This window comes from Sceloporus undulatus, chromosome 5 (assembly GCF_019175285.1).
Source record: "Sceloporus undulatus isolate JIND9_A2432 ecotype Alabama chromosome 5, SceUnd_v1.1, whole genome shotgun sequence".
Classification (NCBI taxonomy): Eukaryota; Metazoa; Chordata; class Lepidosauria; order Squamata; family Phrynosomatidae; genus Sceloporus; species Sceloporus undulatus.
The window spans coordinates 128,280,894-128,295,911 of NC_056526.1; the positions used below are offsets into that span (position 1 = coordinate 128,280,894).

Consider the following 15,018-nt stretch of genomic DNA (forward strand, 5'->3'; position numbering starts at 1 on the left):
CCAAATTCAGACTGTGATTTAAGATCTTGGCTTTGTTCTGAACCCACCTGGTAACAATTGCTTTTCAGTGTGGGCTATGATTACCTTAAGAAAAAATAGGTCACTCTGTGCAAATAGGAATCATAGGCGTGTCACAGACGCGCCAAAGGGGCGTGCTAGGGTTAGAAAGGGGCCTCATTTCCTGATGCCCCTCAACCCTAGTACGGACCGAGTCCGTACAAAATGGCGGTGCCCATCCACACGGGGCCGCCATTTTGACGTCACGGACGCATAGCGTCCAGACGTCGCACAGTGGAAGTGAAGCCGCAAGTGCGTGTCTAGCACCTCACAGTGCCACTTCCGGGACCCAGAAAGAAGCCCCATTTCGGCACTTCTTTCTGGCTGTGCCCAGGAACTGCGTGGTTTGGCCGCTGCGGTTCCTGGACGCAGCAACCGGCGGCGGCAGCAGACCGCCCGTTTTGGGCGGCCTGTAACTCGCCCTTGAATCGAAGAGTTGGAAGAGACCGCAAGGCAGTCCCTAGCTGGTATTACTACCCCAGTACCCTGACAAATTTTCTTCTTTTATTTTGCAATACAAGTATATCAAGTTTACTATGTAGAATAGAGATTGAATTCATCTAAACCGGGCTGGATATGTAACAATGAAATTAATTTATATTTACAATTTAAATACACTGTTTTAAATGACAGTAACAAATTTTATTACTCTCACAAAGCTAAACCAAAATACAGAAAGACTCATCCTTTCTTTCCGCATCCAACCATCTTAATTGTTCATTCCTTTCAGCTGTCAACGGACTAGAAAAGCCACTGCCCAATCTCATCTCAGCAAAGAAGTTCATTTATCTGCGGTTTATTATCACTAACAACTATTCAAAAGAGTACATTTGCCTCCCTTCTTTTTTCACTACCAGAATAAAAACTGCTATTATTCATGTATACTCATGCTACACTCATGTATAGGTCTAGAAATTTCAGTCAACAAATTGCCCAAAAAACCTGACACAACTTGTCCACGAGTCAATGTAAGTACTGTACTTTAGTTCTTATATTAAAAAAAGGAACCATCTCCTGGTGAAAAGCAATAGTGTAATCTATCCTGGCAGCACTGACCCCCTCTCCTTTTATTCTTTCATCCATCCATCCTTTAGGATGAGCACAAACAGTTATACATGCTGGAATTTTGTCAGTTCTTTGTTTTCATTTGCTTCATCCTTTAGATTCTTTATTACATGCCTCTAAATTTTACCCTTGACTTATCCACAGGTCATAGCAAAAATCCATAATTTTGAGCTTAAAAATTTGCTCTCGACTTATATATGCTTGACTATGTGAAATCTACTGATCCCCAGAATTAATAAAACCATAAATCTTTCATTTCTTAGAGATATCTGAGATTAATCATATCACACAAGATGGAAGGAGGGGGAAGGGTAGTATTTAGAGTAGTTTTATAGGTCACTAGTTTGACATACGTATATCAAAATCTGACCACTATCATGCTGTGGTGCGGAGCCTTCAATTTCCTACTTATGGCAACTCTGTCATGAGGCTTTCCTGGCAAGATTTGTTCAGAGGGGGTTTGCCCCTGCCTTCCTCTAAAGCTGAAAGCATGTACCTTTCCCACAGTCACCCCAGTGTCTTTCCATGGCTAAGAAGGGATTTGAAACCTGGTCTGCAGTGTCTTAATCCAGCTACTAAACCACTACACCATGCTGGCTGTGATCACTATCAAGTAAGGAAACCGAAAAAAAACATGTTTTTAAGTTGTTTTGGTGAGATAGCACAATACTACCACCATGTGTCACTGTTTGTTTATTATGTGTGTATGTACCTTCAAGTTGCTGTTGATTTGTAACAACCCCATGAACTTCATAGCATTTCTTAGGCAAGGAATACTCAGACCTAGTTCCTTCCTCTGAAATTCTACAAAAATTCTACCCCCTCATTATTTTATCTAATGAAACAGTCCTTTCAATAACTTTTTTGAAAGGAAAATTTAGTGAAATCTTTCATTTAACTCTCTGAAAGAGTTGTAAATATGCTTTAATAGGGGTTTTGATGCCCCGGGGGAGGGGGGGAGACACGTTATACAACCAAGGTATATTTATGTAATGGGGTTTGCTACAGGAAAAAATAATCAGAAAGATGAAGGCCTGAATCAACTGTGCAACTTTCAATGCGAGTGAAATGTGAAAATGTGAAAATACCTGGTACAAATTTTATGTGAACTGATGCCCCATATACTGTATATACTCATGGATAAGTTTAGACCCACACACCCTATTCTCCCATCCATCCAGCCTTTAGTATGAGCACAAACAGTTATGCCTGATGGAATTTTGTATATTTTTTGGCATTGTTTTTCTTTGCTTCATCATTTAGATCCTCTGTTACGTGCCCCTAAGTTTTACTCTTGATATCCATGAGTTATATCAAAATCCATAATTTTGATCCCAAAACGTGCACTTGGCTTATACAAGAGCTTGAGTACTGTACTTCTGACTTAATTTGTTTCAACTCAAAGTCATTATTCTATGGTTTGTACTATAGTGGGTCCTCGGTATCCATGGGGGATCCATTCTGGACCCTTCCCCCAAGGATACCAAAATCCACAGATGTTCAAGTCCTTACCTCCTTCCTTCCTGGCTTCCTCCGAAGCTTCTGCCCCAGTTTGGTTTTAGGGATGGAGTCTGCCACCCAGTCAGCCAGGGCCGAGGCTGGGGCTGATGCTTGAGTCTCAGAGCCCCTGCCCCCAGGCCTAGGCCCTGGCCAATGGGGTACTGAGGGAGCCAGGGCCAAGGCCAAGCCTTGCCTTTCGAAGCCCAGAGGCTACAGTCACCACAGTCATTGTATGCTACAGTCTCAGCTGACTGTCTTCCCACATGAACTGTGACTGTCATCCTGAGACCCTGGTCTCAGTCTTTGTTCTCTCTTCTCCAAAGCCTGCTACCCCAAGCCTCTTGGCTTGCATCTTTTTACTTCCCAGCTTTCCATGGACCTTTGTCTTCAGGTCCAGGTAACCATCACCTCATGCAACCCTAAGTTCAGCTATCCCTTTCTAGTCTCTATATTCAGTTAGCTCTGTATGTTGTACATTTGAATGAGTTATCTCTTTGTGTATGCTACTTTCTATGTTTCTTAATAAATGGATGTATAGTTCAGCTTGACTGGGTCTCCATAGTGAGCACTGGTATATCTGATGCTGGATCCTACAAAATAACTGGTATCCTCTCATGCTTTACCAAGATGAGTATTTCCCCAACCGATTAAATACAGACTGCTCCCAACCAAGGAAGCTCTACATTTAGGGCAACACTAATTGTAATTGTAAATGCAATAAGAAAATGTGAACATAAACTCTTGAATGACACTTGAAACAAAAAGTATTACTTCCAAAATGTATTATTTTTATTAAGATTAGCTATAATTCAGTTCTGACAATAGCATATGTTTATTAGAAAAGTAATGTGTCAGTGGAAAAAATTAGTGACATAAATTTCATATATAAATAATTGATAAAAGTCAAGAAAAATGCAATCAGCTTAATTAACTGTCACAAAAAGAAGACTAATTAGTGGCTTGGTAGAGGTGTTTTATTTCTTTGGGATCAGATAGGAAGCATTTTCTGCAACAGGATCAAGTATCCCTGAAACAGTAGGGATAAAAGGTTGAATAAAAATCTTGGAAATGGTCCATGTGCCTCTAAGAATGGATAAGAATACAATCTTATAACAAGGTGCAAGCTCCAGGTATCAAGAATGTCTTCATTATATTACCAATTATGCAATACCAGGGGAACATCTGGACCTTGTTTATAGTCTCTCCTTTTGCAAAGCCTGGCTTCCTTGGACTAACAGCATGTCTTTTCTACACAGGTATACCTCAGTTAATGAAGCAGAAGTGTTCCTGGCATTACTTCTTTAACAGAAAGTTTGCTATCAGAGACAGAAATAACATGGAAGGAACAGGGATAGACTCCTAAACCATAAAAGAAAAAGACCAGTTCAACATGTTTCAGCACCTTTTTATTTAAAACTAACAATATGCACATGAGACAATCATGTCAGGTAATCCTTGCATAAGTAAACAAAACATTTTAATCTTCTAGAGATTATGTGAAAGTTTATTCAGGGAAGATTTCTTTTCTTTCACCAGCCTCCACTGTCCTTATGATTTCCACTTTTGTGCCCAGATCTATTCTTTTCTTAACATGCTGCAGGGAGCTGGTGAAGCAGGCTTATGTCTGTTTTGTTGTCGCACATGCTCAGTAAGAGATTCTGGAGGCAGCTGTCATCTGCCTTACCTGTGGTACACAGGCACACACAGCTAAAGCAGAACCAGCTACAGCAGAACCCCATTCTTCCCCAAACAATGCAAGCTTTATTGCATTGTTCACTGCAGAAACACTGCTGCAAGCAACCCAATAGTGAAGGTCTGTGTTTCTCCAGCCCTCCTTCATCATCCTCTCAAAACTGATGGTGCTAAAACAAAAAACAAAATCTTCTACTTAAACAGAGGACAAGGAAGAAAAGAGGACTGGGCAAATGTAAAAAAGCTTTCTAAAAAGGAGCTTCTTTGTCAGAAGCTGTGTTTACTCAGGTATGCCTGTAGTTGTGTATTGATAAACAGATGGAACCAACTAAAATTCACTGTTCTTATTCTTGTGGCCCAGACTACATGCATTATAATCCTACCTTGGCAGGGATATATGCTCACATGGTAGGGATGGAGGTCAAAGGCTAGTTTCACCATTCTGGAATGCCACAGCTTGAACGGGAAGAAATGACTTAATTGTATTAAGAGAAAGGAGTAAAATGGAAGTTATTTATTAAGCACAAGTGTTCCTATCTACCATTTCCATCCCTGCAGTCATTTATGACAGAAAGAAGAATACAATTTAAATCTCACTGCTGCTGTCAAGAGAGGTCTTGCTGTATATTTTAGAATTTTATCAACACACTCTTATTTTTCAAGATTCTGGGGTCGACCTCTAAATCAGAGATGGAGGGATCTTTGCTCAAAAGCAGCCTTCCCCAAATAATTATGACCACTACTTCACAAAGACCGAATATGTCTCTGTCCTAAACACCAAAGATGGGCAGGGAGAAGTGAAAATACTGTCTACTGTATACTTTTGGATCTGACCCAAGTCATCACAGCACTGTTAAGGACAGGATATAAATGTAAGAAATAAGTGAATAAATTATGTGCATAGAAACTGTAAGTGATTAAACCCAAGTCTCACTGAAACATTATATTGAGGTACAGTTTATTGTTACATGAGATAATCTTCTTTCAGAACTGTGAGCTTGGAAATGTTATTTTGGGGACTATAATCCAATGGCTGGTTCTAACTGGACTAGTCCTACTGATTATTTGGATTTACATGGCCACTGGCATACCAGGTATACCAGCTGAGTCAATGACTTTCCTCTAGCTGATACTAGCAATTTGATTTAGACCATGGACTACAAAAGCCCCAGGATTCTTCAAACAATATGGTCAGTAAAAGCAAAAAGTAATTTAAAAGTAGCTTTTCCAAGTTCTGACTTTTCACATCAAGGCCACAGACCGGAGACTGGAAGCTCTCTCTTCCATTATTAATTATCTGGACTTTAATGTCGATCCTAATGTTAATCTGTAGATCAGTGTTTCCCCAGCTTTGGTCTCCCAGGTGTTTTGGACTTTAATTCCCATAAGCCTTAGCCGGTTTGGCCAACAATGGAAATTCTGGGAATGAAATCCAAAACATCTGGAGGACCAAAGTTTGGGAACCACTGCTGTAGGTAATCTTAACCAGGTTTTATTGAATCAAGCCAGTTTCAAACTACTATTTATGAAACTTGTTTTATACTCTACTCTAGATTAACCACAGTTATCCATGGTTAAGATTAACTACAAATACTAGACTGGTGTTTCTCAGGTCATCTGATGTGGAGGACTGGTAATTTTTTTTCTCCCAGGGACTGGCACTACATTTGTGCTCATTAATTACCATTATTTCTTTTTCTCCTGGAAATATACCAGTGGCTGACAGTCAATGGTTCAGGGATCTGCAACATCCAGGAACTATCACTCTCAGTAGCACTGCACTAGACCAGTATTTTTTAGTCTTTGGTCATCCAGATTTTTTGGACTTTTAGTCTTTGGTCATCCAGATTTTTTGGACTTTAACTACTCATTGCTAACACATTTTTCATACAACCAGAAAGAAGGCTAAACACATGGACATCACCAGATGGTCAACACAAAAACCAAATAGATCATATAACTGGAAGTAAGAGATAGCGAAGCTCTATACTGGTGGTAGCCAAGATTAGAGCAGGCGCTGACTGTGGCACAGATCATGAATTACTCATATCAAAAAGAAAAGTAAAACTCAATAAGAAAACAAAACCAGTCATCATATTAAAATATAATCTAAACAGTATCTCAACAGAATTTAGTGACAATATAAAGAACAGATTTGCACTACTTAGCATAATAGACTGAGAACCAGAAGAAGTATGGTCTGATGCCAGAGGCATAATAAAAGAAGAATGCAGACAGACACTTTCAAGAGCCAAAAAGAAAAGAGAAGAAACCATGGATGACAGATAAAACTCTCAAAGCAATAAAGGAAAGAAGGGAAGAAAAACAAAAAGGAGATAGGAACAAACTAAGAACCATAAATGCAACAGTACAACAGCTAGCATGAAAAGATAAAAAAAAACCCTACTACAATGACTAGTGCAGAGAAACAGAAGACAACAACAAAAAGGGAAGAGCAAGAGACCTATTCCACAAGATCTAGGAAATCAAAGGAAAATTCAAACCAAAGACTGGGATGCTCTATGACAGTTGGATGCAATACACAAAAAAGCTATATAAAAGAGAAGACAAAATGAAGGACATATGGGATGAAGAGTCATATGAAGATGAACCCCAAATTCTAAAAAGTGAGGTGGAAGTTGCAATAAGAAAAATGGCAAAAAAAACAAACAAACCCAAATCACCAGGAACAGATGATGTTCCAATTGAACTGCTTCAATCCACATTGACAGAATCAACTCTAGTGCTAACCAAAATATGTCAACAGATATAGAAAATAAAACAATGGCCAACAGATAGGAAACGATCAATATACACCCATCCACAAAAATGGAGACACAAAGGACTGCAGTAACTATAGGACCATAGCACTAATCTCCAGTGCAAGCAAAATTATGCTCAAAATTATGCAACATAGCCTCCAACCACAGATAGAGAGAGAAACCCCAGAGGTTCAAGTAGAGTTCAGGAAAGGAAGAGACACTAAAGACCACAGTGCAAACTCAGTGCATAATGGCTAATGGAATGCACCAGGACATTTCAAAAGAAAAACAGCATGTGCTTTATAGACTATAGCAAAGCCTTTCAGTACATAATCATGAAAAGCTATGGAAAGCCCTTAAAGACATGGGAATGCCAACACATCTGACAGTCCTGGTGAGGGATCTGTACTCAGAACAAGAGGCCACTGTCAGAAAAGGACACAGAGAAAGAGAATGGTTCCCAGTTGGCAAAGGGGTCAGACAAGGCTGCATCTTATCACCCTACTTGTTCAACTTATATGCAGAACATATTGTATGAAAAGCAGGCTTGGGCATGGAAGAGGGAGGAAGGTATATCAACAATCTAACATATGCGGATGATGCCGTAACACTAGCAGAAAACCACCCAGATCTGGAACAACTACTAAGAAAGATCAAGGAAGAAAGCCTATTGCTGAACACAGAGAAAACAAAAATAATGACAACGGAGAATCTTGACAAATTCAACCTGGGCAATAAAGAAATAGACGTGGTAAAAGCATTCCCATACCTGGGATCAAACATTAATAGAAATGGGGACTGCAGCCAGGAAAACAGAAGATTAAGAATGAGAAGAGCAACTATGAAAGAACTAGAAAAGATTCTAAAATGCAAAGATATAGAATTAAACACAAAAGTGAGAATCGTGCAAACCACTGTATTCCCTATTACTATGTATGGATGTGAGAGATGGACAGTGAAGAAAGCAGATAGGAAGAAAATCTATGCATTTGTGATATGATGGTAGAGAAGAGTGCTGAGAATGCCATGGACAGCCAAAACGACAAACGAATGAGTCCTAGAGCAAATCAAGCCAGAGATCTCCCTGGAAGCCAAGATGACAAAACTGAGGCTGTCATACTTCAGGCACATCATGAGAAGGGAGAACTCACTTCAAATAATAATAATAATAATGATGATGATGATGATGATGATGATGATGATGCTAGGAAAGATGGTGGGAAGTAGAAAGCGAGGAAGGCCCCATGCTAGATGGCTAGACTCTATCATGTCTATCATGTTTTTGTCCCCTAAACACTTTCTGTTTGATGCCCTGATTCAAACACAGATGCATATCTCTTAAACTGGTTCCTCTATTAAATACTGTGGAAAGTCACTTGCACACTGAGGCTACAAATTGTTGTAATTATGGGGAAGAAATGTATAAGAATGAACTTGTGCTGTGTCACCAACACCTACTTGGAATGGGTATCACACTTTTTATGAAAGCCATCACACATTTTCCAATTAGGTTGGACACTTATCTGTCTTGAAGAGATCTAAGAATGCCTGGAGAGTTATATTGGGGCAGAGGACATTTTCTCTCATTTTTGCTTCAAAGACAATTTTTCAATTGTTACAGTGGAAAAACTGGAAACTTTAGAGAACGTGGGAAGGGCCCATCTCCGATTAAGTATTTCCTCTTCAGGAATGTGTAGTAGAGCCAGCATGGCATAGTAGTTTGAGTGCTGGACTGTGATTCTGGAGACCATGGCTCAAATCCCGCTCAGCCATGAAACCCACTGGGTGACCATGAGCAAGTCACACAAACCTCCTCTGAACAAATCTTGCCAAGAAAACCCAACAATAGGTTCACCTTAGAGTCACAACAAGTTGGAAACAACATGAAGGCACACAACACACACACACACACACACATACAGAGTATGCTTTTTATGACAAAATACCATTAACTCTAGTAAGAAGGTTTTTATCTAAAAGTCTGCTCAATCATCGTACTGAAGAAACACACAGCACTCAGACCCAAGATGCATTTCTGCGTCTAGTATGTGTTACGATATTCATGAGGGGCCTGCAGCAGCCCGTATATCATAAGTGTGTGTGATGATAGCACACTATTAAACAGTTCAGTACTATTTTCAATGCTGAAATTAACCTTTGTATCCAAGTATGTGGCTAACCTAATCCTTGAGATCATGACTGTATGAGACTGTTCAAATAATACTTTATTTTGTTCATGACAAAATCTGTGGTTTCTGTTTGCACTTTTTCCTGCTTCTCAGATGATGAAAACTGACATACATGTAAACTAGGTATCATAGGGTTCAGCGGTCTGTACTGTTTTCTCTTTAGTTATAATATTGCTTTCTTTTTAATAAGGATGCATTTGAAATTTTACTTCTGTAAAACTAAAATTATCCTATTTTCTAACCTCACAGTTAGTACCCAGTTCAATAAACTGCAGGAGATCTTTTAAAAGGTTTTCATACCCAGAGAAGTATGACTGAATAACAACTGAAGTAAATAGTATATTTGGGAGACCAGGTAAACCTGAATTGGAATTCAGGGTAAGGAAGATTGTAATGATCAATATTTCATTAGGGTTTTTTCTTCTAAAAGCTTAAGTGGAATTGTCTAATTAAAAAAATGCTAATGTGAAAGTATAGCCTTTCTTCTTCCAAGAGGCAGATCTTATTCCTTCTTGTGTATCTTTTGAGAGGCAGACAATACAAGTTCAATACATACCTTTCTAATATGGATAAAAAAGACCTTGGTTTGCTTAAACACTTAAGCAAAGTGTTTGAAAGGCAATCTTACAGACCGGAATAAGCATTCTGCAGAGCGTATGTTTTCAACTTTATGTTGAGAGACTCAGACTTTAAATTCTAGAATTGATTTTGAAACTACAACATATAAATAATAAATGCCTCTCCTTATCATACCAAGTGGAGAAAATATCAGAATGAACAAAAATGTATGACTGCCATTCCTACAATTCAGGGATGGTCAGAGGTCACTAATTGGAAGCATTAAAGCCAAACTCTTTTAGTAGAGATTATAAAAGTTGTGTGAAAGGAGAGAGGAATGCTTGTGGAAACTGAACCTGCTGTAACTCAGGGTCTGAACAGGCCAAAATAAAGCTGATTTGGGTCATTTTGGAGGTATGCTGTTTAAATGACACATGCATCTGAAAAGGCCAGAAGCTGCGCCAAAGCTGCGCTCCAGTCCTTAGGACTGCAGCATGGCTTTGGTGCAGCTTCCAATCTTTTAGGATGCATGTGTCATTTAAAGAGTACACTTACACTCACAATATTAGAGGTGTGTTATAATGCATAAAGAAAATGAGAAAGAAACTAATAAATGTCTTGTTTCATATAACTGAGAAACGCAAGCAATCCCCCAAATCCAAATGCTAAGCTAAATAGTCAGTTCCTAAATAGAGAATGCTATCCTGGAACATACATGAGTCAAGGTCCAGAGGATGATTTGTAAACTGGGCCTGTCCTCTTATGTTCTCTGAACCACTACAAACACTGATGGTTTAATCGTTACAGTTTACCAATTTACACAACAAGACCACTTTTAATTCCTCCCAAGTAGGAAGGAAAAGGTATCCATGGCTTTTGTGGGTTTTGGGGGCTCTGTGGCCATGTTCTAGAAGAGTTTATTCCTGACGTTTCGCCAGCATCTGTGGCTGGCATCTCCAGAGAAGAGAAACTATGGATGCCGGCCATGAAAGCCTTCCACTTCACAAAAGCTATCCTATCACTGCATCTGAACATAAACCCAACAACATCTGAGAGGTGACTGTTCACTACCTGTTGGTAAGACAATACAAATGAAAAGTTTACCATGTAGTTACCCACAACTCAGGGTGCATCTACACTGTAAAAATAATACAGTTTGGCACCACTTTAAGTGCTGTGGCACCAATCTATGGAATCCTTCTCTGCCAAAGAACGCTGGGGAACACGAATACTACAAATCCCAGGATTCTAAAGAATGGAGCCGCAGCAGTTAAAAGTAGTGTCTTTGGCTTCATATGGAAAGGGATCTTACAGCACCTGGAAAAAACAGATAGCATAAACTTTCCTAAACTAAGTCAGTCAAAGAAAGCTAATGTTACAACTTCTCTCTTTCAGGGTGCTTCTACACTGTAGAAATAATGCCGTGTGACATCACTTTAGCTGCCACAGCTCCATGCTACAGAAGCCTGGGATTTGTAGTTTGGTGGGGCACCGGCACTCTTTCGCAGAGGCACCTAAAGACCTGGTAAAACTACATCTCCCACCACAGGATGGAGCTGCACCACTTACAATGGCGTCAAACTGCATTATTTCTACAGTCTAGACCAGTGGATCCCAAACTTTGGTCCTCCAGATGTTTTGGGCTTCAGCTCCCAGAATTCCTGACTGTTGGCCAAGATGGGAGCCGAGTTCAAAACACCTGGAGGACCAAAGTTTGGGAATTGCCAGTCTAGACGCACCCTTATTAGCCTGGAAAAATCAGTATGCAAAGGGCTCTCGTAGCACCTTTTGGGACTAACTGAAGGAAAGAAGTTGGCAGCATGAGCTTTCCTAGACATGAGCCTACTTCCTCAGATGTATCTAGAAAAGTGTGCTCACATCTAGGAAAGCTCATGCTGCCAACTTCTTTTGCTACAAGATCCCTTTGCATACCCTCAGTTAAGCAGTACCAGGAGTAAAGTATAGTGGTTCGAGTGTGGGATTGCCACGCTGGAGATCCAGGGTTCGAATCCCTGGAAATCCATGGAAACCCACTGGGTGCCTTTAGGCAGTCACACTCTCTCAGCCTCAGAGGAAGAAGGCAACGGTAAGCCTCTTCTGAAGACTCATTTAGCTATGAAACCCACTGGGAGGCCTTGGGCAAGTCACACGCTCTCAGCCTCAGCAATGGCAAACCTCCTCTGAAGGAACTCATTTAGCCATAAAACCCACTGGTTGACCTTTGGGCAAGTCACCCTCTCTCAGCCTCAGGGCTGGTGCTGGCGCCCTCCTGGGCTACTCGCCTGGGGAGCGAGGCGTCTTCGTGGGCTTCGGCCTCGGTCGCCCCTTCCTCGCCGATGTCGGGGAGGGTCAGGAAGAGCATCGCTTTGCCCGGAGCGGACGCCCAAACCCCGCCGAGGGGCTTCGCAAGAAGGGCAGCAGGGGAAGGCGGCTTCGGAGGAGGAGGAGGAGGAGGAGGGGCGGCCGGCTTCAAGAGCTTGGCGAAAGCTGTGCCCAGGTCCAGCACCGCCACCTTCATGGCGGGCCCCTGGGAAAAGATTAGGAAACGCCACCGTTTCCCTCAGTGAAAATAACGGAACGCCGTTTTCCTCAGAAAAAAAGTAATAAACGCCACCGTTTCCCTCCGAGAAAACTAGCAAACGCCACCGCTTCCCTCAGATAAACTGGGGGGGGGGGGGGCCCACAGAGAAAGCGGGGGAGGGGGTGTTTCCCTGGCGGAAAGTTAGGAAACGCCACCGTTTCCCTCAGAAACAAAAAAAATGTGAAACACCACCGTTTCCAGAAAATGAGGAGGTGCCGTTTTCCTCAGAAAAACATTAGGAAACGCCATCGTTTTCGTCAGAGAAACTAAGGGCCACTGTTTTCTTCAGGGGGAAAAATAGGAAACGCCGCCGTTTTCCTCACAGAAAATGAGGGAGTGCCGCTGCTGCCGTCGCCGCCACTTTTCTTAAAGCCCGGCGGTTTCTGCCCCGGGTCTCTCCCTGGTCGCCAGGCGAGTGGGTCTGAAGGAAGGAAAGCGGAGGAAGCGCGCCCAGCTGGGCTCCCTCGGGCGGGAGAGGCGGTTGCTAGGCTAAACAAAAACGAAGCGGGCCGCAGGCCGTTGGGGAGGGGATGCCTCCTCCGACCTCGGTGTCCTTCCTTTTGGCGTTGGCCGGGCGCCGCAGCGCGGACGCGGCGTTTCCTCCCAAAATAACAAACCCCAAACCTTCAGACTGTTGTTGACACTAGGCAGCTAATAACAGTTTAGGTGCCGCCGTGGCTCCATTCTGGGACTTGTAGTACTTAAAATCTCACAGCCTAAAAGCTCAAATCCTGTCATAAAGGAGAGTTTGGATAACAGAGAATTCAAAGCCTCTCCAAACGCCATGTGTCCTCCTTGGCAGGATTGTTGTCTGCCTCCAACTCATTTAAGGAGAGATAGGTCAACCTATTATAGAAGTTTCCTCAGAGGGGGTTTGCCATGGCCATCCTCTGAGGCTGAGAGAGAGTGACTTGCCCAAGGTCACCCAATGGGTTCCCATATGCGAGCCAGGACTCAAACCCTGGTCTCCCAGTGTCCTAGACCAACGCCCCAAACCATTACACCACCCTGTCCCTCCCTTGGGGTTATCCTCACAGTTAAAACCAGTATCAAACTGTTACGAGTATGGGTCAGGTTTCTTTCTGGCTTTGTCATACAAGCCCTTCCAGGACATGCCCTACTTTTCAACCTTCTAGGGAAACTTCCGAGATGTCTTCCATTTTGAACATGACTGAGCAGCACGAATGCATATTTGTATTCATGTTTTTTAGCTTTTATTTTTGTAGTGTCCTACATTTTATAGAGCCTTGTCCTCCTTTGCAGTTATGACATCTGGTCGCCCTGCTTCTAACATCTTCTCCCTTTGGGTCCTGGGCCCTCTGGACATCAGTCAGTTCATCAGGAAGCCTATGACCAATGGCCCAGTTCTCACAAAAAGCTGATCAGAAAGCCAGCTGTCCACATGTACTATGTACGTGTGTGTACACACACATATATATGCACATAGTACATGTGGACAGAGGTGTGTGTGTGTGGGTATATATATATATATATATATATATATATATACATAAAAGCTGGTCAGAAAGTCAACTATCCACGTGTGTGTGTATGCATAGTCAAAGGGACAAGTGTATTCATTCTTCCCTCTGGGAAAGAGTTTAATGAAGAATCAGGTCCCTAGACAAGGTACAGAAAGTGTAGCAATTTTATTGTCTTCATCTTACTCTTTAAAGTTATGTAATTCATTTCTAGACATTATTTTGTGTGTGTTTGTGTTCTTAATATTCAGTTGCAAGCCTGCTTTTGCACTTTCTCCCTTAACTTTCATCAGTAGTTGTCCCAAGACTTTGCTGTTTTCTACTAAGTAATATGTGTTGCCCAAATATATTACATTCCTGAGGTTTCGTCCTCCAGTTTTCACATCTCCTCCTTCTGCATCTAATCCTGTTTTCCATGTATGGTCTTCATAGAAATTAAACAGATGTGGTAGCCAGTTTTCACACACATAGACACTACTTCCCAGGTAGACTGCATCAACAAAGTATCCGCTCAGGGTGAAGAATGTAACCCAGAAGTTGCATTTCCTGTATATTTAGCCAGTTTTCAGTCTTATAGGGAAGAAGCCACAGAAAGGGAAACTATTGCATCTGGCAATATATTTATAACATTTCGAAACACCTGGCATGCTTTTTTCACTTAAATAAGGGGTACTGTGACAAAAAAGGGTTGAAGATTCACTTTCCCCACTTCAGTAAAGGAATGCGTATTTGTAAATCTAGATAATAATTTTGCATAGTGCCCAAGGTTAAAAAACAAAAACAAATCAGAAGCTGCTCTGATAGCCTTTAAGGTATAAATACCATAAATAAATAAAATAAACTGAAATTAAGTTTGTATCTTTCATTTGATTTTTACTTGTCAATTGCTATTGCAGGATTTGATTTTACACACTATGCTAATCAACATAATGTGAGAAAAATGACTTTTAAAATTGGTAATCAAATGTCTATATTGTAATCTAAACAGCTAGATGTGGCCTGCATATAGCAAAATCTCCACATTTTAATGTTCGGAATCGGCCTGGAGCTCCTTACAATCAGTTACTACTGTGAATGTTCAATTGTAATTCATTTGTTATGCAAGTATTTCCATAATTTTGACTCTGCATATC

General features: G+C 41.2%; 1 protein-coding gene across 6 annotated transcripts in view; it reads right to left on the bottom strand.

The window, feature by feature from the left end:
- FAM149A (family with sequence similarity 149 member A) overlaps positions 1 to 12,472 on the bottom strand; it is a 74,438-nt gene extending 61,966 nt beyond the window's left edge. For 4 of the 6 annotated variants that reach the window (XR_006104075.1, XR_006104077.1, XR_006104076.1 and 1 more), the window contains exon 1: positions 12,106 to 12,467. Coding sequence is in view for 2 of the 6 variants with exons in the window: in XM_042468460.1 (XP_042324394.1) it covers positions 12,106 to 12,341 (236 nt within the window). In the remaining 4 variants the exon portion in view is untranslated. Of the gene's footprint in view, positions 1 to 12,105 lie in introns of all 6 variants that reach the window. The other 2 variants (XM_042468460.1, XM_042468459.1) reach the window with 2 other exon arrangements.
- Positions 12,473 to 15,018: the final 2,546 nt, after the last annotated feature.